We start from the raw sequence: 26,991 nt of genomic DNA, 5'->3' as shown, positions 1-26,991 counted from the left end.
TGTTTCTGCATGGTGCATTCTGAATATGATTTTTCAAGTTAATTTTATAACACTTCTGAGATGATGCAAAACATTTTGCTGACTAAAGCCATAACTATTGACCAGACTGTCAAAAGTTTGCTTCCATGCACACAAACAGCAACCAGTTTTACTGTATGTGGAATTTCTAGAAGATGATAACAAGCACAAAAAAGGCATTTTCACACTGAAAAACAAACAAACAAACAAAAACAAAAAAAAAAAACACAATGATTTTCAGAGCTGCATATGTCTTGGTATAGGAATATATACAGTAAACATAGTGGCAGATAAGCACACAGCATGACAAAACATCCTCCATCCACTACTTCTGTAGAAAGAGATTTCTGTCTTTCTACAATGTTCATGAGTGACAGCCAGCCTATTATCTCTTGAAACACGTGTCAGTTTTTTAGACATTAAGATGGTCAAAAATACATTTGTGTCTTTCAAATATTTTGTCAAATCTGCATATAGTGCTGAGCTGACCAGATTTTGACCCATGATTATTCCGAAGTGTCTTCAAAAAATGAAACCTCTCAATCTTGGCTTAGCTCAAGAGAGAGAGAGTAAACAAGTAATAGTACAGTCTTTGCAGAAAGCTATCAGAGCCCAATCATATCCATACTGCATCCTTAGGAATATGCAGGGACACCTCAGTTTTCTGCTGTCTTAGATGCATGCAGTTCCCAGAGTAGACACATCTCCCACGGGCATCCATTGGGCATTCTGACAAGTTCCTCTACAGCCTTTGAGCCTTTTAGTCACAAAAACACTAATAGTCACAAAGGCATGCATTTGCATGCATAAACTGGGTTATTTCAAATGCATGTTTGCGTATGCAGATGCAGAGTTTCAGAGTTCTGAAAAAAACTTGCCCATATAAACAAGCTAATGCACATTGTTTTACTGTAAGAAAAGATACTTTGAACTAGCAGAAACACTCTTTTAGATCTATTACTAAGTCTGATGAGTGCGATCACACAAAGTTTCTCTTAACTTTAGCACACCTGAGTAGTCAAGTAGTTGGACAATACCTTGAGTCATCTACTCTGTTGACTACAAAAGGCAAGGTTTGCTTCAAGAAGCAGGGAGTTAGATTTCTAAGCCTAGATTTCTAGTTAGATTAGTAAGCCATATAAATGTAATTCTAAAGAGCTCTTTCATATCAGTTCTCAATGGAAATATAATGGGATTTTTCAGGGTGGTCATTAAATTTACTCATTAAATACATTTCTCATTTAACCAACAAATGAAACACAGCTAATTACAAATGATATTGCACCACTGCCTCCCCTTGCCATACAGGTATTCCCACATACACAATGTGTGTAGATGTCCCATAGTTAGAGAGGGAAGTTGTTCTTAGATTCCATGCCTCCTTGTGGAGGCTGCTCAATCCCTAAGGCCATGAGAAGGAACCATCTGATGTTATTGATGCCGTGACTTTTATTCTCCTTGTTTGGGCACTGCAACAAAGAGGAGGGGTTCGGCCTCCTCTCACAGATATCTTGCTATAGGACAAGAAGGAATGGGCTCAAGTTGCTCCAGGGGAGGTTTAGGTTGGAAATTAGGAAACATTTCTTCTCAGAAAGGGCAGTCAGGCATTGGAATAGGTTGCCCAGGGAGGTGGTGATGTCACCATCCCTGGGGGTGTTTAAGGAAAGGTTGGACATGGTGCTTAGGGACATGGTTTAATGGGTAATATTAGTGGTAGGTGGACAGTTGGACTAGATGATCTTGGAGGTTTTTTCCAACCTCAATGATTCTATGATGCTATGAGGGAGAGGATGTTCCTGCCCTCTCCATTCTCCCACTCTCATCCAACCTGCAATATGCAGTCCCACATAGGTCCAGACTGAAAGTGACATTTCTCCTTCTCTCACTCTCAGGGAGATAGGAACCATACAGACATGGGACCAGAGGAGTTTTCTTGAGGTTCTTCTGTCCTTTCTCCCAAGTTTCAAAACCACTGACTTAACATTTCAGTGTATTAGTACTGCAGGGTGCCTTTCTGCAAAACAGTTCAGGTGGTTTGTTTTTTTGTTCTTTTTGTTTTGTTTTCAGTTGTTAAATTTTTAAGTGTTTTTCATTGCGTTCATGTCTGCAGACAGTGCAATTGAAAACCCACTGCTATGCAATGGGTTGCGAGTAGTTTATTTCCATTCTGCTTATTTTAGAGTAATGGTTTGAGGATACTTTTTTCCTTGTGACTTTGTTATGACCTAGATAAATGCTAGCCTGGTTGTGACAGAACATTGCAACAATTATTTACCTGTTAAATAGGTGCTACTATTTTCTGATGAAGACATAACATAATAGGTACCACATTAAGTCATTGCGAATTCAGGCAGGAGAGTTTACTTACAAAGTAGTCCCCAATTTCTTTATGCAGTGAAGGCAGATATTATCAAAACTGGAAAAAAAATTCCCTGTTTCATAAAGACTAATGGTACATCCAGAACTGCCTTTAACTCAAAAATGGAAAAGCATGTTTTAGAGTTATCTAAGTTATTTTCTTAGGAAAGTGCACAAGAAGTGAGGCAGAGGGATGCTGGCTGTCACCCAGCACAGGCAGAACATTGTCTCCTCACTCCTTCAGCTAGAAATGTGCATACCATGGTAGCCACTGAGAGCACTTCTCATCCATTCAGAGTGAAAGACACTTGACTTATGATTTTACCATCCAATATATACAGCTGACATTTGATCATCTAAGCTGAGTCTCCAGAGTTTTATCAAAATTGTTGTTGGTATTAACTCTCTTCTAGAAAGGAACAGCATTAATTTACCAGAAAGTTCTGAACAAACAATGCATTTTGTTCTTTCTCGTTCTGTTCACTTCTTTTGTTTATGATTATTATGACCTTGGTTGAACATACATAAAAGCATATTATTTCTAATGGTGCTGTTTTAGCTATAACAAACTTGTATGCCTAATTCTGGACCTTTCTGGGGGATTTTTCTTCCTGTTATATACAATCATAGAAATGCTGAGATCCTGCATGCTTAACATACTTGAAAATCAAGTGATACTAGTTTTATTCAGTATGAAAAACTAACACAGTTAATAACCTGTCACACAATGGGTTAGGCATTGTTGGAATTCTTTTAAGTCATATTTAAGGAAAATATTCTTCCTTCAGTCTCAACTGAAGGAGAGATACTTATAGACTCCCTGTATTTAAAAAGTGTACACCTGTGAATTTGTTTTTAGGTAGACTGTGTCTGCATTTACAATTACAGAGTTCTTGAATGTGCCCCATTGTCATTACACTGTCATATAATGTTATCAATAGCACCGAGTAACAAAGGAAACAGGATTTTGCTATAGTGTGTTATTAGGAAGCAGCTACATTGTTTGAGCTTTATAAGGAAGCTGTCCTTGATCCTGGGAAATAAGTCAGTTACAATCTCCATCAGAATCTCTCCATGTTCTGAGGGATTTCTGTCCCAATGCTTATATAGCACTCTAAAAAAGTTTTATGTTTTTTTTTTGTTGTTGTTGTTTTTTGTTTTTAAACACACACACAGAAGATGAGTTCTGAATTCTATGCTACAGTCCCACTGTACATATTTCATGGTTTTCAAAGTCTGCAGATGTACTTATCCAAGTCTTTGTAGATGCCAGTGCCCACTAATTGTTTGAGCTGTCTCAAACATGGCCATAAACAAATGTGTATCATGTTAAATCAGACAGTTTCAAAACTGTTGCAGTCCTATCAGAGAACTACTCAGATACATTAAAAAACAATTCCAGCACAAACATACACAACAAGTCTAGAAGGTCAAAATTTTTACAGCATAAGTGTAAGCTTAATGATGAGTTTTCAAGACCTCTAAGTGTATCTTAAAAAACATGAGCCTCTTTTTCAAAAATTAAATGGCCTACAGAATCAAGGACAGGAAAACCACTCTCGAAGTGTTAATGATTTTGTGTTTCTAAATCAGGTCCTGCCAATTGTGGTTTTCTTCAGCACAGTAATGTCTATGCTATATCACCTCAGAATCATGCAGTGGCTCGTTGGAAAGGTAGGAATTGTCACCAGTAGGTTCTCATTTGCCTAGTACAGGACACCTCTTAAACACATGTAACGCTGGCTCTGTCCAAGCTGTTCAGGGATGGACATATGGGAGGTAGTTTATTTTTAACCTGGAAATAGTTTTGAATGTTACAACCACAAAATCCTAACTGACATCACCTAGCACACTTTCCTCCCCCAGCCTGGTCTTATTGTTTATATCACAGTAGTTGTTAGGCTTGCATGGCTAACTTTGGCATTCCTCTGATGCCGTACTTGCCTAAATCCTCCTTTCCACCTGCCCCATGTCCACCCCCCAAAATGCAAGATTGAAGTTAGATCACAGCCGGTGGATTGCTGCCTGCTGCTAAGCATTGCAGTAGGAACTGCAAGCAGTTCCCTGTCACAGATCCCTGGAGGACTTGTGTCTCTGAATAAGATCAGAAGATGTTTCCTCACCTCATTCTTGAAGTGTTCATTTCAGTCAGGTCCTAGATCCAGTGTCAGCGTCCAATAGCATAATAGCAAGTCTACAAGTAGTCTTTCTGCCCTGTCTGCCCAAAGAACTTAGCAGATGAGGGAAAAGATCTTTTTGTATGGTGGTGGTTAAAGCATATTTTTAGATAAACTTCAAAAGTCCTTTGACCTTCTCATTCCCAGGATTGTTACATTATCACCACAAACCTAACCTAGCTGAAATACCATGTGCTAAAATTTCTAAGATGTATTTTTAGCCTTAAAATTTTACATTTTACATTTTTTCCCTGTATATGATCAAAGTCCCTTTGGACAGGTACATAAATAATAAGGACACGTTAAAATATCTGCTTCTAGTAACTTAGTGTAAGTGCCAAGGAGGAACCTGGGGTCTTTCAGTATTGTACTCTCAATTCTGTTAAATTATTCCTCCTCTGTCTTATTTAAGCACGCTACTATTACATGAATGGACAATATCTTGGTGTTGGAATCATTAACTCAGGAAGTATTTTAAGGTGTCTCTGAACTCTGACATTGACATGATTAATTCAAGAAGTACATGGATTAGGCAGACCAATGTCTCCTTTTTTCTATTTTAATCATTTTAGGTTGGCTGGATAATGCACGTTTTTATGGGGACAACTCCTGTTGAGTCTTTTGTAGCTGCTGGTAACATATTTGTGGGACAGGTGAGTTGAAGCATGGAGAAACATGGCAGCACAGGAGAACTGAATATTGTGAAATATGGCTGCTCAGCAAGCATCTTTGTGTAAAAATAATCCTCACTTCATATGAAGTAAGGACTCCAGTACAGAAGGAATGGTGGCTGATTTCCAGAAGGACTGAATTCCGCTAAGTGTTGGCAGTGATACCCAGTGGGGCAGGTGTGGGGAATCTGTTCCCAACAGAAATTTAAGCTTAAATCTAGGTGATAGATCTCCCTTGAAATGACTACAAGACTACTCCAAGGCTATGAAAAAAAAATATTTTTTTTTCAAATAAGGAGAAGGCAAATAGGATGAAAAGAGTATACATGAGGTAGGCAAAGGCAGAGAGACAGATAATTCAGAAAAACTAAGATCCAGGCTTGGCTTTGCAAGGCCTTAGACAGGAAAGCATGGGACAGTCTAATTTCCCACTTAATGGGAAAATCCAGTAAAACAACACTACAGCGGTGTCTGTCCCCGTCTTCAAAGCAATGGGAAAAGATCACCGAGTAGTGTCCAAGTACAGAAACAACGCTAACACATGATAGTTATTTTGCAGCAGTGCCTCACTGTTTTGTACTTCTTCCAGACTTAAACTAGTACGTCCATACAATATTGCCCTCAGAATGTGCTCACACGCATGCCAGAGGGATTCAGAGCTTTAACCTGCCCATAAATACTGGCTGGTATGCATGTTTCACATGACGTACAGGTTTAACTGCAGCTCAGACCCATGGCTGTTTCTAACTCACTCAAAACTGGGTTGGGATTTCCTGGCAATTTCACTAGGTTTGGGGGGAGACATTAAAACAGCAAGAACTGTCTTCAGACAAGATGGATGTTGGTACAATTTTCCCTCTCGGGGAAAAAAAATCAAAATCTTATCAATATTCACAGCATTCATTAGCACAAAGATTAACTCACCAGAAACACCTAGGAATGTGCAAGGCAGCCACCAATTTTCCTGACCTGTTAGTAAGAGAAACCTCTGAAGATTTATTAGGATGTTCTTCATTTGTTGGTTGTTTTTCACTTCCAGACAGAGTCTCCTCTCCTGGTACGGCCCTATTTACCATACATCACCAAATCTGAACTCCATGCAGTCATGACCGCAGGATTCTCCACTATTGCTGGAAGTGTCTTAGGAGCATATATTTCTTTTGGGGTAAGAAAGGGAAGAAGAACTGAAAAATACATTGTCTTAAATCATGCAAGTATAGAAGCCTAACTAAAATGCTGGCAGGTATCCACGAGTCATTCCTGGATTATTATTTTATTTATTTATTTTTTTAAGGAATTAACCACAAAAAATTCCCTGTCTCCTGATGGTAGAAAAAGACACCAAGACCTGATCTTAAGTATCATGAACTTCTGCCTAAGTAGTACAGAGCCTTCTTGCCATAGCTGCAAGGAGATTACTGATTTGTGTACTTTACTACAGTCCAGGTGAACCAGCATGGAATGTGCTAACTGATCAATGCCTGCAGCAGTGATATCGATTATGTTCTTCAGGAATGGATGCTAGGCATACAAGCCTAAAGAGTCCACTTGTGACTGAGGTTCTAGTAAAGCTGTGCAAACACAAGTAGTAAATGTCTTGTCTGCCAAAGGGCTGATAGCACAAGGTTAGACAGAAAAACAGAGTTGAATATATGATTTATGATCAGAGTCATCAGGAGATGGTTAATAAACATTCAATATCTGCATAAAATACAGTGGAGAGGCAGAGGCAAGAAAGGCAGGGTTGGCTGAAAAGACAAAGTAAAACAAGATGAGGAGAGATGGAAATACTGCAAAAGTTAGCAAAGAGGGAGTTTTGTGTAAAAACTTGTGGATAAAGAGGTGAAAGAGTAGTAGAGGAATTTATGTTAGGTCCTGTATTTTTTTTTTTTAATAAATCACAACTTCAAGAGACAAAAACAAATTTCTGCCATCTAGGGGCATAACTTAGGGGTGTCCGTAGGTGGAAGGCTGGCTCTCAGTCATCTGCTCTGCTATTGTTACACCCCAGACCTGGCTTTTTTTTTGGTCTACTCCATGGATCTGTTTTTTTTTGTTTGCTTGTTTCTTTCTTTTGATTTTTGCTTTGCCATTAGACAGGGGAGAAGCAGCTTAACTCTTGGAGCAATTACTCCTTACTTTCAACTTCTTAGATTCTTCCTTTCTCCCATTAGCTCTGTCCTATATCGATCATTTTCTTTTTTCCCTTTGAGTAATGTGATCTTTTTAATGACCCCCTGTAGAAAATTATCCAAACTTTTAATGATTTTTATTGCTTTTTATGTTTGCTTATGATGTTCATGATGCAGTTACCACAGCATATTTTCTGTCGCCTGAAATTCTAGATTTCTGCCTCCCACCTACTGACTGCTTCCGTCATGTCAGCACCAGCATCATTAGCCACCTCCAAACTATTCTGGCCAGAAACTGAAAAGCCTCAAGTAACTTTGAAGAGTGATCTTAAAATGGCAAAAAGGTAAGCTGATCTAGACTCTAGTTAATAGTGATACTCATGCAAGAATGAGATTCAGAAGAATAACTAAGGTTTGGGGGCAGCATATGGTAGGTGTGCAGGTAATTAATGACACACCACTGTACACTAAGCTAATTGTTTCTGTATTCAAGTGCAGCATGCCCTGCTACACCTGTATGAAGGGACCAGCATTCACTGGGACAGGCATAGAGCTGTCATGGAACAGGGCTGGACAATAAACTCTTCAAAGAGCAAAAGAAATTCCTGCCCAATGTGAACCACCAAAAGATTTTCCTAGTTGCTCCTTGCTTTGCAACAAATCTGTAAATACAAGCAAACAAAAACAAAGGTGGAGAAACTGATGCTTTCAGTGATGACAGCAGCAAATATTGCTCATCTGCAGGGAGACTTGCTTGCGTCAGAAATGACAGACAAAGTAGAAAGGCTTGTGAGAAGCTGCTCCTGATCAGCCTGGGGCATCTCTGCAAGGGCTGCCTGAAGAAGAGCAGTGCCCACTCCCCCATCCCAGCAGTGTGTCAGGCAGTTGCAGCACAGGGGTCTGATCCAGAGCCTGCCTGACCGCTCCATCCCTGCCCCAACTGTGCCAGAATTTGTCCTCAGGGAACTAAAGGCACACCCTCCTAGTGGCTCCCAAGAGTATACAGGCCAGAACCTACTCCACCTGGTCATTAGAGAGTAGATTTAGATTAGATATTCAGAATAAATTCTTTACTATGGGAGTGGTAATATGGGAGAGGCACTGGAACAGTTTGCCTAGAGAAGCAGTGATTCCCCATCCCTTGAAGTGTTTAAAGCTAGGTTGGATGGGGCTTTTAGCAACCTTGTCTAGTGGAAGGCGTCCCTGAAGGGGAGTTGGAACTGGATGATCTTTAGGGTCCCGTCCAACCCAAACCATTCTGTGATTCTATGGTTATGGAATTTCTAATCACATCAATGTTACCTTTAGTTCCATTATTTATTCTCGAATTACAAACTGTTCATATTTTGTAACAAAATGTCACAAAACAAATGTTTTTAGGACAAGAGTGAATGGCCTCAAGTTGTGCCAGGCCAGGGGAGGTTCAGGTTGGATATTAGGAGAACTTTCTTCTCAGAAAGGGTAGTCAGGCATTGGAATGGGTTGCCCAGAGGGGTGGTGGAGTCACCGTCCCTGGGGGTGTTTAAGGAAATGTTGGACCTGGTGCTTAGGGACATGGTTTAGTGGGTGATATTGGTGGTTGGGGGAAGGTTGGACTAGATGATCTTGGAGGTCTTTTCCAAACTTAATGATTCTATGATTCACACACTGGTTTTGTTTTCACTGATAAAGTGAATCAAAGAACCTGCTGGAGGCAGCCAGTCAAGGTGCATCTAGCTCCATTCTTCTGGTGGCAAACATCGCTGTGAACCTGATCTCCTTCCTTGCCCTGCTGGCTTTCATTGATTCAGCCCTCTCTTGGGTGGGCAATCTGTTTGACTATCCACAGCTGAATTTCGAGGTATGGTCTTCAGGTCCTTAATTCAGCCTATATGCATACATAACTTGCCTTTCTCAAATCAAGCATCTGCATGGTTTGCTGTTGTTGTTTGTCTATTTTTTTCTTTTAAATATGATCTAAAACTCTATGTTTTTGTGTGCATGTACTTTAAAAAAATGTCTTCACAGCCATTTACAGCCAAAGTTTACTTACATGTTGCCATGTAAGTATTTCTGTATCCATTAGTCCAGGTACAGTTTCCCTCTGGGTTGTTCTTGATAACCAGCAGAGTACTTTTTCCAAGCATTGTATGTTAATGCCCACCTCCTCTGACTTGGCAACATCTCAGATCTGACACTTGCTAAGCCATTAACATCTCTTTCCTCTTTCTGCTAAACATTAAAGTGTCTTTAGCTTCAGATAGCCACATCAAGTCCTTAATGCTCACTAACTTCATCTAGATAAGGACAATGGGACAAGGCTGAACTTGTCTGAACCCATGCTTACTCAATATTGCTCAGTTTTCAGCACAATTAAATTTTAAATCTGCACCCAAATCACTCAGCTGAGCAAACAGCTTTAAACAGAACTTGTTTTTTACCTTAGGTTAATACATCATTTTTGACCCAATCAAACAATCTTGTTTCAGTGGATTTGAGCTGTTTGTTTTGCAACCTCCTGATAAAAGGGCAGTGTGAAACACGGCTATAACACTGTAATGCAGGTGTTGGAGAAGTGTATAAACACTCATAGAAGATATGGATTCAGCAATATTAAGATGCTACCCTACTCAGCTGCCACCACACGAGACACCTACAGCAGAGGAAAGGCACATTTATGCATACCTCAGCCATATTCACTGAAAGGGTGGTATTTTGATAACTGCTAGATGGAACAGGATTTGGTTGAATTGGTAACCCACAAGGAGATGCAACCCAAAGACATGTTGCATTCAGCCATTCCTTTTGAGAAACACTAACATCTGTTGTGTTTGGTTCCATTGTTGGAGTAGGTCCAGCTGGGGACCTTAAGTTTGGGCTGATTTTGTGGGACTGTGTTGTGGGCATACTGACTTGCTGAGTATTTCTGTGCTGAACAGGAAAGGAAAAAGTTTGTGTGGGATCATTCTTTCTGGGGGCAGAGAAAACAATGAGGAATAGTAATTGCTCAAACACTTCAGTTAAATTCACAAGAGACCATCTGATCAAACCTTTTCACCACTGGATGTATTTTCTTTCATATATAAAAATAGCCTATAGTGGGATATGCTATTTATTTATCTTGCATAAGTTTTATGCTAGGAAAAAAAAACATATAGCTCTAATTATCTTAGGAATACAGCTTTTCTGCAGAGTCAAGCCCTTTGTTTACATCAGTTGCAGTCCAATAACATGATTGTTAAAGCCTGGTCATTGATACACTTGATTTAATTAGCACATGAACTGGATTTCTCTTTTCTCTTATCGCTCTTTTAACTCAATCCTCAGTTTGCTTCAAACACTCTGTCCAATCTGAAGGAAAAAAGGCAAGGAAACTTTTGTTTTCTTTTAAGTGTAAAATTCAGAATATACTGGACTACTTTGTTAGATCTAGATTTTCTGTTGGTCCTTTTCAAATTGCTCAGGCATACCTGCCTGTTAAAAATTCCCAGTCTCACGGATGTGTTGGCAGTAAGAGGTCAAGACCAAAGTTCCTGTGCTGAAATAAAACTATCCTTATTTTAAATTTAAAGAGTTTATCAAATGCCATTGTTCTTTGACCAATCATCTCGTTTGACCAGCTTTACCTTATATATTTTGCAGAGCATTTGTTCATATATCTTCATGCCATTCTCCTTCATGATGGGAGTAGATTGGGAAGACAGCTTTATTGTTGGTGGACTTCTAGGTTACAAAACTTTCTTCAATGAATTTGTGGCTTACGAACGCCTCTCAAAACTGATTAACAACCGAGAAAAGGGTGGGAGCATGTACATTAATAATGTGAAACAGTATATGACTGTAAGTAACATTTTTTATTCTGGAGACTTTTTGGATCTAATTCTTTTCTGTGACTCAGCTGGCATTATAATATGGTCACAGAGGGATAATGGCAGCATATGAAAATGTATCTTTCAGCAACAGTTTTCAGCAAGAGTTTAATTATTAAAATACAGCATTGCCTTGTGAGGCTGCCGTGACTGTCATCACCCTAGATATCTCTAACAAACATAGCAAAGAAAGATACAGACTTCGGTAAGGGGAGTTTTGAGGAACATGCACCGTCCCGCAGAACACTGCACTAATGACCAAGGCTGTCTTCAAATTTAGTTTCTTCTTAACTCATTCTTAGCTAGAACTTCCCTATGAGATACTCTCCTATGAAAATCCTGGGCAAGAACTGGCAGATACTGCTGTCCACAGAGGTTTACCCAAGCCTCATATTTCTGGAAAGGCATCCAGGTAGCTCTAGCTTTTAAGATATTATTTAAGATATCTTTTAAGATATTATTGACACTCCGTTGTCCATGGCACACTTGTGATGGAGGTTATAGTCCTCTGTGCAGAAGGCAAAATATGTATTACATGGCATACACCTCCCCTGCCACACTGAGTCCAGCCACTTTGTTTCAATTGCCAATGAAGGTTAGTATACACAAGGACTTCCATCTGAAGCCTGAGCCCAGCTGTCCTTCACACATCCACCTGGATTCATCCAACAGGATACCTAATTTCTACTACAGTTCAGTGAGGAAGAAAGCTCACTGAGGATGGCAACACAAAGGGCATCTCAGGTGTGTGCATGAGGGCAAAGAACACACAGTGATCAAGGCTGACTTTTTCAGCTGTGACTCTTGCATCTCCGCTTGGCAGTCCTGGTTTCTACCCCATCTGGCCTCCCCATGCAGACTCTGTGCCAAATTTGTTCTCACTCTAAGCACCATGATACTTAGATTTGTAACTGCATTGGCCTTTGCTATTCAAATCAAGAAAAGTTGTCATTATAGAGGACCCCTACTTAGGAAGCATCCTTATGTGCAGCCTGTAATCTTCATTTTATCTAGTATGATGATGTGGATACCTGCCCTATGTACAAACCAAAACAGTGTTCCTGACCACTTGCATTCCTTACTACTGAAATATATTTTACAAATGGAGGTAGAAAGACAGGAAGTCTGTTCAAATACACTCTTGCAAAAGTACCCATTGCTAGTGATAGGACCTTGAGCTAGACAGATCTTTGATCAGCTCCGCTATAGTCATGTCATGTTCTACGAGGGGAATATGGCTCTCAACTAAATAAATGCTTAGATATTTTTTTTTAATCTTGAAGTCAGCTTTTCTGAGTCAGATCTCATCACCTGTATTTTAACTTTTTTTCATCAGTGAAATGTAGTATAGGACTTCTTTGCTCACTTTCAATACCTACAAAGAGCTGTATTAGCTTGTGTGGTAAAAAGCTCTGAGATGCAAAAATAATTTTGATTCATAACACTCGTTAAAATTGCCAAATAACCATTTTAGCTATGGCACAAGAGTCCATCTGAGAGTAGCCTGGCTTCCATTTTTAATGTCTGTTCGGTTCCAGAACTCTCTAATACATCCAGTCACAGATATTCCATCAGAGAAAACAATCAGCTTCTCAGCTACCTCACCTGAGTCAGTAATAACAAGTATTCTTGTTTTCTGAGCTAGGAGAATCCAAGTGAAAGCAGGGAAATCATCATACACAAAGCCTTTTCTAGGAAAAGCAGGTAGAGTGCACACTTGAAAAGCATTTTCCTGCATATGTACAGACTGATTGAAAAAGTCTGCAAATTGGTTTTCATAAAACAGGAAGGGAAACAGAGAAATGTCTGATAAATAGGAAACCTACCAGAACACTCACTCAGCTGTGTTCAGTTTGCACCTAAAATACAGAAAGTAGGAGTTCAAGCTGCCTGGGGGCAAAAATCCATTTGCTGAGAGATGTTGCATCTCTTCCCAAAATGTCTGAACTACATCTGTCTCTAGGTTTATAACCTGATTTCACCCAAAGCCATTCTGTGTCCTGTGGGGGGTAGGGATGTCCCTCCATGGGGGCAGATGAAGGGTAACCCATATTGTGCTCTGAGGTCCAGAATAAGTTGGTGTTGCCCAATGGAAGGAAAGTGGCTGAAATCAGGAAGCAAATATACTGCTACTGGGGATTCCAAAATCATAAACTCCCTCTGCCTGTTATCACACCAAAGCACCCACTCCAGAGGAGACACATTTCCCTTTTCTTTTTCTGTGCACAGAGTGGAGCATGCACAGAGCAGCTGGGCACATGGAACCCTCTGCTTGTTCTAGGGACAAGGAATTCAGGAATACATACAAAAACTTGAGGTTTGAACAGAGTGTTATAAAGGCAGGCCAGCTATGAACAGCAAGCTGAGTTAAAGCTCTGGCTCACACCCTGAAAAAAAACAATAGCTGAATTGCCACTAGTGAGATAAGAAATTTTTTTTGTCTTTAATTACTAGTACTCAATTCAGCAAGGCACAGCAATGTACATGAAAAATAAAACTGTCACACAGTCTGAGTCCTTGGGTATGAAAGCATGGACACCTTCAAGAGGAGAATGAGCTTACTTTGCTCAAAGCTACACACTGGGGTAGCAACCAAGCGAAACGGAGTGATTTCATTACTCAGAGCAGTGGGCCACAATGCCATGCTTCCAGACCTCTAAAACAGCATGGGTTGTCTCAATTCACTCAACCATGTGTGTTTGCTTTTCAGGTCCACTCTGAAACAATTGCCACCTATGCGCTTTGTGGATTTGCCAACTTTGGCTCTCTGGGACTGGTAATAGGAAGCCTGAGTAAGAATACCTCTCACAAATAATTTATTTAGCAAGCAGAAGGACAGGCTGTGGGTGAAGCTTAGCAACACTGGGGGCTGAGCAGCAGCTTTGCCAAGACTCAGTACCTAGCTGGGCATGGGAGGGCTCCCGAGGGGATACAAGCATTGGGGCACAGGTACTGGGAGATGGGCTGAGAGCAAGGGGAGGGGACCAAGCCCTGACCACAGGTCTTCCTGTCCAGATCTCGTGCTGCCAACTGCTGCAGCTATGGCAAATCTTGGGCTTTGGGGTAAGCAAACCATCGCTGTAGCCCACTAGTTTGAAAGATAAAATAAGCTGTTTTCTCTAGAAATGCTACATGTATGAAAAAAAAATAATAATTTAAAATAGACTTTTCGGATCTCTAGGAAAATTAAAAAGTCATTTGGGTTTCTCACCAGACAGACAGAATTGGTGTCAGATCCCTTTACCCTGGGATACCAGGTGGGTTCTGCAGTTCCAGTAGCAGGGCAGTGTGGAAGAGCCACAAGGCCAGACCCCAGTGCCTTGCCTGGGTTTCACTTCTGAAAGCTGCTTTGAGCTGGCACAGACCTGTGAATTGCCAAGGGAAACAGAAATTACCTTTTGGCACACGCCATCTTAATGGAGCAAGCAAACCTTGCCACGAGGCTTTCAAATGCCTCACTAAAATGTCTCATTTTCCATCCTTGTTTCTCATGGTTAGAGCTACAGGTTGGGGCTTTCCTCTCATGAAGGGAGAATTGTCAGGCTCATTTTCTTTATATCTATATGTATTTATGGATTATAAACATTTTATTTTTCTTCCTAGCAAGCCTTGCTCCCTCAAAAAGAAAGGAAATAGCCGGTGGTGCTTTCAGGGCTTTGATTGCTGGAACTGTTGCCTGTTTCATGACAGCCTGTATTGCAGGTACTGTGAAGTTTAGCATGTCATAGTGTGAGTGTCCACACGGTGGCAGTGTATCTGTGTGATAAATGCAGCAGAGAAAATCCTGTTACATAAAACTAGTATTTTTGGTTTGACAAGATTAAAAGCCAGTATTCAAAAAGTTGCTGAAAATTGGAATATATATTCAAAATCATATTATTTCTTCCTTTCTATCTTTTTTGTTAGTCTATGTATAATGCCTGACGTGCAAAGAAGAGATAATTGCAAGTTATAGATGTGACACAGTCCCTCTTACACACTGCTGGCTACAGAAATATTGAAGTAATTACAGAGCAGAAATGAAGTAGAATGAAAGTAGAATGCAAGACAGAAGGAGTAAGGGGGAAGCTGAACAGTTTTTGGCCTTAGTGATAAAAGGATATTTTATGCTGACAGTATTCCCACAGTGCATTTCAGTTAATGAAACTATCTTAAAGTGGAACTCAGCAGCAGATCCTTGATTTCAAAGTCTCACCTTCAAGCTGAATGAAGAAGCACAAGGAAACAGCCGTTTTAGGGAGGAAATGAAAAAGAACATAGTCATTCAGGAGATATGCTCAGATATGATTCAGCAGGCAAAATTTACCCCCAGTATTTAACTTTCCCAGCTTTCTTTTTGGAGCACATGATATGCAGGATTGTATGACAAAAGTGCAAACACTGATATTCCTCCAGTGAAAAATGAACTTGGTACTTTATGTAGCTAAAAAAAAGTGACTGTATGAACCCCAGCTTCCCTATCCCTTTGTATTCACTGCAGCAACAAAAACATACATGTTGTAATGATAATCCTGCACTATTTTCTGAAGGTTATAGATCTAGCAAACTTGAAAGTTTGTTGGTCACACAGCCCTCCATAATAATTTAATGCATTACACTATTCTGTATAACTGAAAAGTCAGGAAGTGTTCCTAAAAGGTGTCATTTCACAACCTTGGCCTTAAGAATAAAATCATGAATAGCCACTGGGAAATCTTTACAAAACAATAAAATCTGCCGTGGAAAGACAATTACATTCCACCCACTCCTGGCATGGCAAATGCTTTCATCTTACCCAGAAGAAGTTAAAAGATCAAAGCAATGTCTACTATCATGTTTAAGATACAAACATATTAAAAATGTGGCCAAGCTTCCCAACACTAAGTACAAGAGGGGCCTGTCATTTTGATGTGTTTGTGTCTCCATCCCTATAATGAATAGTGATATTAAAATTTGTAGGAGAATTTGGAGAACATCTAGCAAAACAGAGATAAGACCTTAACTGTATTGATTTAAGACAGAAGATAAGCTCATGTGTTTACTTGCACTACTATAAATGTACCATACTTCCATTTTATTTATCATTTTATTTATTGAAGGAACACTGGCCCAGCAGTGAGAAAGGCATTAGCATACCTTTTTAGAAGCATTAAAAGAGGTAAGAAGTCAAAATTGTCTGAGTGTAGTGGATTACCACAGTTTAACTTCTATAGGTTAAAAAAAAAAAAAAAAAGGTGATAATTCCTTAATCCGATTCTATAAAATGATTCAGATTTTTTTTTTTTCAAAGCCCACATTTTGAGGGTTTTAATCTTGCACCATTTTACAGAAACATCTCAGAGGGTGATTTCAAATCCACCGGAATGTTTCATCCAACCTTGCCCCAGCAACCGATATCCCAAAACTTATCTTACTCATTGCTCATTAGAAAAATTGTTACTTACTCCACAGGAATGCTGACTGTCCCTGGTGTGGAAGTTCCCTGCCACATTTTATTACCAAATGCCTTCAACGCCACAAGTTTTCCGGCCAACAGCACAGAGGTAGTCAAATGCTGCCAGCAGCTCTTCACCAGGTAATGAGTGTCCTTAGTGCCCCCCACAAGCAGGGCAGGCTGTGCTGCAGGTGGTTGTCAGCCCTGCTCCTGTCCTGTACCACTGCCCCCTGCCAATACCCCCTTCCATTCCCATCTCCCAGACACGAGCCCTGCGGGGCTGAGAAAAAGGGGGCCAGGGGAGTTGAGACCCCTCTGTCCCAGTGCCAAGAGGACGTAATGAGGAACTTTTTACCCTTTTTCAGTCTAATTCTAAAAGCCTTTTTTTAAAAAAAAATCTCTAGTAGGTATTTTCTGTGACCTCACACCTTTTAAAGAAAAGAATATTTTAGTGCTGTTCGAAAAGCTTTCATTTTCTTTGGCATTTGTCTCTGCTACATGGAAAATACAAACAGAACCTACTGAGAACTCAAAATATCTTTCTCCAAATCTGCTAAACCCAGCTAAAGCTAGTAACAATGGTGACTGTTTATGCAGAAAAATTTGTACACATTTGAAGTAGAAAAATATTCAAATTATATTTTATAATTGTCTATCCAGATATATGGAGAAGAAATAAGAGTATTAAATAAGGAATATATTCAGACATACTTTACACTGTCTCACAAAGAAGCAAATGTCTTTGTCTTTAGTTTATGGCAAGAACCTTTTAAATTTCAGATAATATGTGGTGGTTTTTTTCCACACATAACTGCTTTAGGAAAAAAATACTATATTTGATCTCTTTTCCATTCTACTGAAAATCAAAGGAATTAATCCTTCTTTTCACATTTTGAGAGCAAAGACAATGCTCTAAGATTAAACATTTGTCTACAATAAAAAGGTATAATATAAACATAATAGTGAGGTTGCTGCAATCTAACCTGCAAGAATTCTCTAAACAAAATCCCCAGATGGGGCGATTTCACTAGATCTTCCTTCACTTCCCACAGTGGCTACTTTAAATTCCTTATGATGTTAAATACAGTAGGAATCAAAATTACAATTCTAACTGCAGGTGATTTTTTTGCTGTATTATTCTTTTGAAACATATTTCTTCCTTGACATAAAATGTAGCTTTGAATATGGGTATATACAATATTTAAGGTGGCCTTATTTTTGTGGAAACATTTCAGATTTCAAATATTCGTAAAAAGTCAATTAACAAAAATTCTTCATATTGGTATCAATATTACCACCTTGTGTCTGAACATCAGCACATGCCTGTCACAGCAAGGAAATGTATATTCTTGCAACTTGATGTTTCAAATGAGTTTAACTTAACTTGTACCACAGTGACACAAACTTTTCTGCAGAGTGAACATCATGCATGATCCTGGATATGTACCTTCATTCAGGTTTCTTCATCCATCATACTTTTTCTCATCACACACATTTTAACGTTGCCAGGGTACAATGAAGATTATAGCTTGCTCTGTTTTCACCAGAATCAATGTCGAGCAAATGCTTTGAAAATACAAAAACCTTGAGTATTGAAATGAAGCCCTCGATCATTTCAGTTATCTAGGAAGATACACCTGAGGCACAAGGACTTCACACAGAAAACCAAATATCAGCCCAGTAAAATCAGAGAACACCTGGTGATGCCACTTGGCTGGCATTCAGAAAGGTGTCTCTAAGTTTCACTTCTCGTGATAGTTTTAACACATTTACAGTTGCTTTGGAAAAAAGGGTATGTTCATATGTATATATACATACATATACCCACAGACAAAAGAGAAAAGGAGTAAATCTGAATTCTGCTTTCCCCTTTCTTCCCAGTGCAAACAATACTCAAGAGAACTTCCTTGGAGGAAACTACCACCTGAGTTCCTGGGAAGGATGTTGCGAAATACTGAATCAACCTGCTTTTAATTGCACTTGGATTAAACCTTGACTTGGGGTGGGATAAATCATAACTAAGAGCTTTGTTTCTTGGCAGAAAAGTAATTAAAAACTTCCTTTTCCACAACAAGTACAAAAAAAAAACACGAAACAAAACAAAAAAATTGACCTCTGTTTCCTGTCTCTTGCAAGCCCAATTCCTATGATGTGCATGGAATTACTTCAAATTTAAACTGGCATAAAAGCAAGAGACCTCTTGCTGCAGATCTCTTCTCCTGTTAGAGATCAGAAAGGTGGAGAAAATTTCTGAGCCTGCATCTTCTGCTTTCATTTTCACCTTGAAACAGATGACTCCATGGGATAAAGCTGCTCTAGGCAAGAAGGAAATCAGATTCAGGATTTGACTTCCAATTACAGAAAGTTATGAAGTGGAAATAATGTTTAGAATTGCCATCCTACTAGTATTTCTGCTCTTTTTGATACCTAAGAAATGATTTTACAGCACCAAGATAAATGACTGTTCTCAGAAATCTCTGTATATTTCTTCTGGTAACTATGGCTACACGTGAACTGAGCTGCTAACATGCAGTGAACCTCACCACCTTGGTTACCAAAGTACACAGATCAGGGACGAGCCGCCATGTGCTTCAGACCCCCTCTTTCCGCACCCAGGCAGAGGGGAGAACTAATGCATGCCCTAAGGGCAGGAGGTGTCCACTCTGTACCTGGATTCAGGGTGTTGGTCCCTGTTGAGAGGTAACTCATCAGAATCAAAATGTCCAAATTCCAAGGAAAGTTTCCCCTACCAACTCATCTCAGTCTTTGTTGCTAACAATTCTGAAGGTTGATCCTGTAGCCACCAAGTGGGTACTCACTGCAGTATTCCTACCAGAAACAACAGAGCTGTGCTGCTAACTGAACATGGCTAAAATCTGGTCAGAGTCTGACTGCTCCCTGTGAAAGCAACATTTGGGGATCACGAATACCAGACCATGAATAGAAGGATGTGCTATCAAACAAAGTAAGTCTGTTGAGCAGTGTCTTATTTTTTTGTTATCCAGTTACGTCTTCTGCAACAGGGTAGAGGATACAGGTTTGTTTCCAACTCTCAGTAACATAGGTCCTGCAACAAATTGCATAATGGAACAGCTGTTTTAATAAGATAGGGAAACAAACAAACAAACAGGAATATTGGTAGAGAGTAAATCTTACGTCCCTTCAGATGCTGGGAACCCTGGTTTCATGCAGCACTGGATGGACCCCAGGTGAGTTTTCCCATAGCAGGCTGCATGGTTCCCATCCATGGAGAGGTTCACCTGGGGTCTTTCTGATGCTGTCTGAAAGGAGAGTTCCCACCATCTGAAGGAACGTAAGATTTACTCATTATATTCTTTATTATTATTATTATAGGACATAAGATTTACTTGTTATACCCCTCTTTTCTTTTTTTGTTCTGTCTTTAAACAGCTGAACTATCCTCTTTACTTCTTTCCATGCAGAGCACAGTGTTTTTGTGTAAATATCACAAAAAAAAAAAAAAAGAGAAAGATAAGCTGTATGTAGGTAATAAAATATGTTTTGAGTTTTCATAATAATGTGTTTTTGAGATCCATCTGTTGAATGAAGTGTTAATTGGTCCCATGTGAAGAATTTCCGTCAAAAAGGAAAGTCTGTTAATTTTCTAATCTCTAATCCTTTCATGAACTTAAAAACTGAAAAGTTTTATGTAGATTGTTTTGCAAAATATTGTGATATGTATTCCTATCCTATAACATTGTTAATGCCATAGGCTTGAAAAAAAACAAGCTAAGAACTAAAGTACAGGAATGTCAGAAAGTCCTGACATACCCTCCAGAGTAAAACTGGTATAGAAGAAGACAAACCAGTCTATTCTGATAAAACAATAACTACTTTCTCACCCTTCCATTAATTATTGCAGAGTCTGTTCTGGGAAAACCAGACTGATAAACTTAGCTATCAATGTAGCTATTTTCAGTGGGCATTTATTTGGATTTATCATTAAAGATGCTTGTTTCCTGTAAAACTTGTTTTATTAATTTAATCATCCAAAAATTATAAATGCCAATATTACTACTACTTCTGAATTTTAATACTGATTTCATATTGTTAGGTGCTTTTCTTTGGCTTCATTAGGAGACTGCATGACAACTTTAGTTTTCAATGCTTTTATAGAAAATTTCCAACCCTGATTATTGCAGATTATGCTCAAATTGATGCAAGCCTGTCGTAAAGACACCACGTGGTTTTGGTCCTTTCAATGAGCATCATTAATATAGCAGGGCATAGCTTTCAAATCACTTTAAAGCTATCTGATCTGAAATACAGAAATATATTCTTTCAGGAGAAATGAATCAGAAATATTAACTCTCACTGTTGGGCAGAATTCCCCCATTTATGAGACATCACTGGCAGTCTCCCTCCTTGCTTCTCCCCAGCATGCTCTATTTCATATTAGCCTTTTGAAATAGCTGCTCTTCCTATTCTTGGAACTGTAAGCTGTTTAAAAGGCGTTCTCTCAGGAGTAAAGGTTACCATGCATGAAATTCTAAAAAAGCCTCTCATGGCTTGGGGCAGCAGCCTTCCTACTACAGGAGAGATGTGGTGTGTTTCTGTTCTTTTTAATGACTCCTCTGTAGTAGGATTACATGGAAGGTAATTTCAGCAGAGGATATGTGACATTGCTCTACCTACATCTGGTCAAACAGATTGCCTACTTGTTTTGCTGATGGCTTAGTCAGAAGATGATACAGATGTCATGTTGCATCCTAAATGTAGCAAAGGAAGCAGAGAGAGCAGAGCAGGACTCGTAAGTACCACCGTGCTTTCAGGTGGCTATTTTCCCTCCTTCCTTGTGATGGTGTTTGGAATTCAGCCTCTGTCGGCACAAAAAGAGAGCTATACATTTCACTGGTCCTGGGTTAACCTGGCACCTTGGACCCTGGGCTATCAGTGCCCAGGAATATATTTCCAACAACAAAATTTGCTAGCACTGTATGCTTGTATAGATACAAAGACCTGCATGAAATTTCAGGAAATATTAGATTAAGCAATGGACAAGCAATGTAGTGACATCCCTGTTTCCAAGGTCTTGAAAAAAAAAAAAAAAAGGAGAGCTTAATCTGCTTTGCGGTTACTGACATGGCAGTATACAATTCCCTGTAGCTAATGCAGATGACAAGCCGAAGAAGCACAGGTGATGTGACTCAATCTGTCTCTCTCAGAAGCTCCCCACTGGATGTCACTGTGTATCCAAAAGCCTTTGTACAGAACTTTGTACTGAAGCATTCACAGGGTGTTAGCTAGTCACTAAAAATTACAGGTAATAATTCCAGGAAATGTTTTATGCATAATTCTGGGAACACCATGTAGCCATGAAAACGCTCAGAGCATATACAATCAAAGAAAGCTTGTTTATCAAAAGACAAATCTTCTCTGGCCTCAAACTAGGAAAGTATTGAAATATGTAAATGGAGCAAGGCCAGTGTGGAACAGGAGTATTTCTATTTTCTTTGGTTGAAAGGCTGTTGGAAAAAACAAGAACACTTTTAGAAACAAAAGCTTTCTCAAACTCTAACGTCACAACAGCACTTACAACCTACATTTGTTTGTGAACATGTGAATAATTGTGTCAAAGAGGCAAATCACAGGGCAGCAAATAATGGAGACTAGCAGGTGTTCTCCAGAGGAGGTCCAGCATTATCACCACCTCTTTCTGAGAAAAGGTAGGAGTAGAGAGAGAGAAATTTCCTAAAGAGGCAGAATATTAATTCTAGTTCTTTTTTTCAACAGAATGAGTGCACCCTCAGCAAGTTTGTGGATGACACCACTGATAGTCTAGCTAGATAGTCCAGAGTATCTAGCTGACAGCCTAGAGGAAGTACAGACTGGGTGACGGGTGGATTGAGAGCAGCCCTGTAGAGAAGGATTTGGAAGTGCTAGTGGTTGAGAAACTCTGCTTCAGCTGACAGTGAATGAATGCAGCCCAGAAAGCCAACTGTATCCTGGGCTGCATCAAAATAAGTGTAGCTAGCAGGCTGAGGGAGGTGATTCTCCTCATCTCTTCCACTCTCATGAGACCAGCCGTGGAGTGCTGCGTTCAGTTCTGGGGCCCCAGCATAAGAAAGACATGGACCTGCTGGAATGAGTTCAGAGTAGGTCCAGGAAGGTGATCAGAGGGCTGGAGCACCTCTCCTATGAAGACAGGCTGAGGGAGTTGGGGTTGTTCAGCCTGGAGAAGAGAAGGCTCCGGGAGACCTTATAGCGGCCTTCCAGTACCTAAAGGGAACCTACAGAAAAGCTGGGGAGGGACTCTTCATCAGGATGTGTATTGACAGGGTACGAGCTCATGGTTTTAATATAAAAGAGGGTAGATTCAGATTAGATGTGACCTATGAGGGTGATGAAGCATGGGAACAGGCTGCCCAGAGAGGTTCTGGATGCCCCATCCCTGGAGGTGTTCAAGGCCAGGCTGGATGGGGCTTTGGGCAACCTGGTCTGGTGGGAGGTGTCCCTGCCCATGGTAGGGGGGTTGGAACTGGGTAATCTTTAAGGTCCCTTCCAACCCAAACCACTCTGTGATTCTATGAAACAGGATTTCCTATACAGATTAGACTGCTTCCCACTAAGCAGAGCCATAAATCCATGGTTTCCACATTTTGGGAATGGATCGCCTGCAAATCTGGCATAGACACAGGTAACTTTAAAGCCACATAAGCAAGATGCACTGTTTACCATGTGCGTGTAGCCAGTGGCAACTCTGAACCTTAGCCCCAACAGCAATGCTAGAAGACAAACCTGTGTCCAAGGCAAGAGGAGCTCCCTACCCTGGCATGGGCAGCACAGAGCCCTACCTGGCAGCTGGTGGCACAGGTGGGTGTGCTCAGGGGAAGCTGGACTGAGGCCCCAGCCTCACAGAGGGTTTGGGAGCACTGTTAATCCATGTAGCACTGCTCCTGCTTTGCAAGCAGATGCATGGAATAAATAAGCCTGCTAGCATTCTCAGCTGTTACCTGATATCAAACATAAAAACAAATGGCAGAGTACAAACCTTTAACATTTGAGATGCTGAATCAAATTCTTCTCTCATTTATATCAGTCTAAGCTTGAGGGATCTTCACTGAAATTTGCTATACATTTATACCAATGTAAACAAGGCAGTAATTTGTTTCCTGGGATTTGGTTCTGATTTCAAGCTAGTTTCAAAGTTGTATCCATTCACAGGCTGATGGAAGTACTTCAATTATGACAGCATTGTGATAGTGATCAGTGCATCTGTACCCATGCTTCTGTTTGCTTCATGGAGCTCTGATTCTGAAACCTGAGAATATTCAGGAAAACAAACTGGGGAAAACCTTCTTACTCTTTAGTTCAAAACTACTTCATGATCGACTTACAGAAAAAAAAAATCAAAACATTTTCTCGTTGCTATGGCATAGAGATTCACTATAGCAACCAGTGTACTAGCTCAAAAGGCATTGATCAGAACGGATGGGTTGCCATAGTGAAAACAGATATTTTCTTTTTGTTATATTCATTTCTGCCTTTGGTTTCAGGTGGCTAGAAACGTCAGGGAGGGTTGAGAACCCTTCACGAGATTGCTGTATGTTCCCTGGTGGCAAGTGAGGGCTGGAGTTCAGGACCAGGCTGGTCCAGGTGAAATGAGAAAATCTTGTGCATTTACTTGCATAAACTTGCATGTTGCCAGGATTAACTCTATTTAAGAAATATTATACCTGTGTCCTGTCTGTTTTCTAAATCCTAGGGAAATGTTCCTACCTCAGCAGCGTAACAACACCTGGAGTCTCCCTGATAGGGAGAGCAGACCTATGCTTAGGGGAATAAATGTGGATTTGTGTCCAGCTGCCAGTTCTGCCACAAGCACCATGTGTCCTTGGAAAAGTTTCTCAACTCTGTAATGTCTCTGTTCCTGATCTGCAAAATGAAACAGCAGCCTCGGGCTGTTCTTAGCAAACACTACAGGAAAAATGGTCAGATAGCAGAAATGGGAGAGCAGAACCTTTGCAGCTGTGGGACAACACACCCAGGATCTCTCTACAGTGTTTCTGTGCTGGAAACTATACACTACTTGGCTGGTTTCTGTTAGAGGTTCTTACGTATGGATCGAAACAACTACAACTCTACCAATCTGATGCTTTTCCTAAGCAGAACAGCTTTGGTTAAAGTAAATGAGGAATACTGTGGATAAGTCCACACTAATGTCATTTTCCCCTTCTAAAGAAACACTAAAGGTCATATAGCAGGGACACAAACAAATTGGTGCCCATACCAACTGACTGTTCTTACATCACACTGTCCCAGCTAACATCCCTAGCGGCTTTATTACATCTATAATCCCCTTTATTCTAAGTATCCGTAAGTGCTAGCCTGAATTTTCCTAAAAAACTCCCACTGGACAATAATTCATTCTAATTGGCTATTTTACACTAATTATTACACATGAAAAAAACTCAAATGCCTCTTTTTATCTTGAGTGATTTATATGTTTCATGTACTTCCCCATGAAGGAAGAAGAATTTGTCAATGCAGTTAAACACTATTCTTGTGAACAACTCAAGCTGAGGTCAAATGAGGTACTCTGTACTATATATGTACCTCATGTAACTCACTGCATATCTGGCTTAACCTGAAATCACCTAGGAAAACTTGCAGAACTGCCTGAGAGCAAAACCAGCACTATCAGCTCTCTCCTTGTGCTAACTTAGCTACCAAGATAAAACCACGTCAGAGCCCAGACTGAGATTTCAGGTCAGACTGCTTACATGCTCATCCAGCTATTTTTATTCCCAAGCCTCTTGCTTCTCTCCTTTCATTCTTTCTTCTCTGACTTCTCCATGGCTTTACAATAACGCCTTTCACATAGTGCTTTGTGCACCTGCTGGTTTAACTCTTGGTCACCTTTCTTTTTATTTCCAACAACACCACAGAGGACACTTGAATTTTTCACTTCTCAGATCACTAGGTGGCAGAAAGCAATCAGTGAAAGCCCTTCACAAAAACAAAACAAAACAAAACAAAAACCACCCACCATGTGAGGGTACAAATATCTAGCATTTTCATTTGGACATATAGGGTGCAATTGTTGTTTCTTGCTCAAAATGGCAGAATAAATATTTTAATTAGCTGCACTCCATTTGGGGGTAATATAAAAATACGGCGCATTTTGGCTGAGGTAGTTTGTTTTTAGGGGGCCACTGTGGGCACCTTGAATAGCTCTCTGAAAATTATCTTTTCCTAAAATGCTGCTTGCTGATCCCCTCAAATCTCGTTATGTTGTGGTGGAAGGTGTTAATGACTGTTGACAGTAACCTTAATGAAAGTAGCAGAATGAATTACAGAGTAAGTGAAGAAATAGGTGCTGCAAAAACTTGCAAGTGATGATGTTGTGGGGATGTTAGATGTGCACCCTGCTCCAATATCCCCATGCTACTTAGCTGCAGATAATATGGAGGCTAAAGGCTTCTGACTGTCTACACATCTCATGCATAACCCAGAATAGTAGCACCAATAACTCTACCACCAGCACTGCTCCTCCACCACCAGCCTAGCTCTCAGCATGTCATCTGCCTTGGGGCTTGCTAAACTGCTCTCACAAGAAGGCTTTTCACACGCTCCACGAGGTGGACATTTCCTTAGATGCAGTGTAGGGGCCAGGGGGAGCAGAAGGAGTCAGCTCACTGCCGTGAGGTGGGTTAAGGAAAAAGGCATGAAACATGGTATGCTCCGTGATTAGCGGCCCTAGAAAATCGTGCCCTTGGAAGGGAGAGAGAAATGATGTACTGTGGAGAAAGCAATTACAAGATGTGTTCTTATGAGTTGTAACTCAAGTGAATGGCTGCTTCTGGAGTGCCATTGGTTGCAATGCCTGGCACACTCTTATTTACAGGGAAGAGGGAAGCACAAAGAGCCTTCCTTGCCTTCCAGAGATACTAGAACCACTACTCAAGAGCTTAAAACTCACTGCTAAATATGGCGAAGTAATCCACTTTGTGGAAGAGTAGCCTGCTCGCAGTGAGCTGCAAGAGCTTGTACAGCATTTAAGAGTCTGCTTAAAAGAAACTGGATGGGTATAGTCTTCTCAAAAGCCACATCAGGAGGGTCTCTCCATTACTTTCACTCCAGTTGAGAAATGTTTCATCAAATAATACGAGACAGCAAAGCACGTGCTACTTACTTTGGGCTGTTCTCATCTCTCAGAGCTGTGACAGTGTTAACAGGAACACTGAGGAAAGGCAAGGGAATGTGATCACACAGCCTTCAGAAACATCAACGGAACCCTCCACAGAACACTCCTGAAAAAAATGAAAGGCTCAAAGCCAAAAACAGCATGCTGTTGAGACAAGCCAAGTTTTTTGGCTTTCTTACATCAGCTTATCTTCATTTACAGGCATT

General features: G+C 40.2%; 1 protein-coding gene across 4 annotated transcripts in view; it reads left to right on the top strand.

Annotated features, from left to right (window-relative positions):
• SLC28A3 (solute carrier family 28 member 3) overlaps positions 1–20,366 on the top strand; it is a 46,120-nt gene extending 25,754 nt beyond the window's left edge. For all 4 annotated transcript variants that reach the window (XM_080574721.1, XM_080574723.1, XM_080574722.1 and 1 more), the window contains 10 exons: positions 3,970–4,050; positions 5,126–5,206; positions 6,264–6,389; positions 7,570–7,700; positions 9,028–9,196; positions 10,978–11,175; positions 13,915–13,996; positions 14,808–14,906; positions 16,635–16,758; positions 18,499–20,366. In XM_080574721.1, coding sequence (XP_080430847.1) covers positions 3,970–4,050; positions 5,126–5,206; positions 6,264–6,389; positions 7,570–7,700; positions 9,028–9,196; positions 10,978–11,175; positions 13,915–13,996; positions 14,808–14,906; positions 16,635–16,758; positions 18,499–18,613 — 1,206 coding nt within the window. In that variant the 3' untranslated portion in view covers positions 18,614–20,366. The remainder of the gene's footprint in view (positions 1–3,969; positions 4,051–5,125; positions 5,207–6,263; positions 6,390–7,569; positions 7,701–9,027; positions 9,197–10,977; positions 11,176–13,914; positions 13,997–14,807; positions 14,907–16,634; positions 16,759–18,498) is intronic.
• Positions 20,367–26,991: the final 6,625 nt, after the last annotated feature.

The sequence above is a fragment of the Anser brachyrhynchus genome, assembly GCF_964034855.1.
Source record: "Anser brachyrhynchus genome assembly, chromosome: Z".
NCBI lineage: Eukaryota > Metazoa > Chordata > Aves > Anseriformes > Anatidae > Anser > Anser brachyrhynchus.
This window is presented reverse-complemented; position numbering and strand designations above follow the sequence as displayed.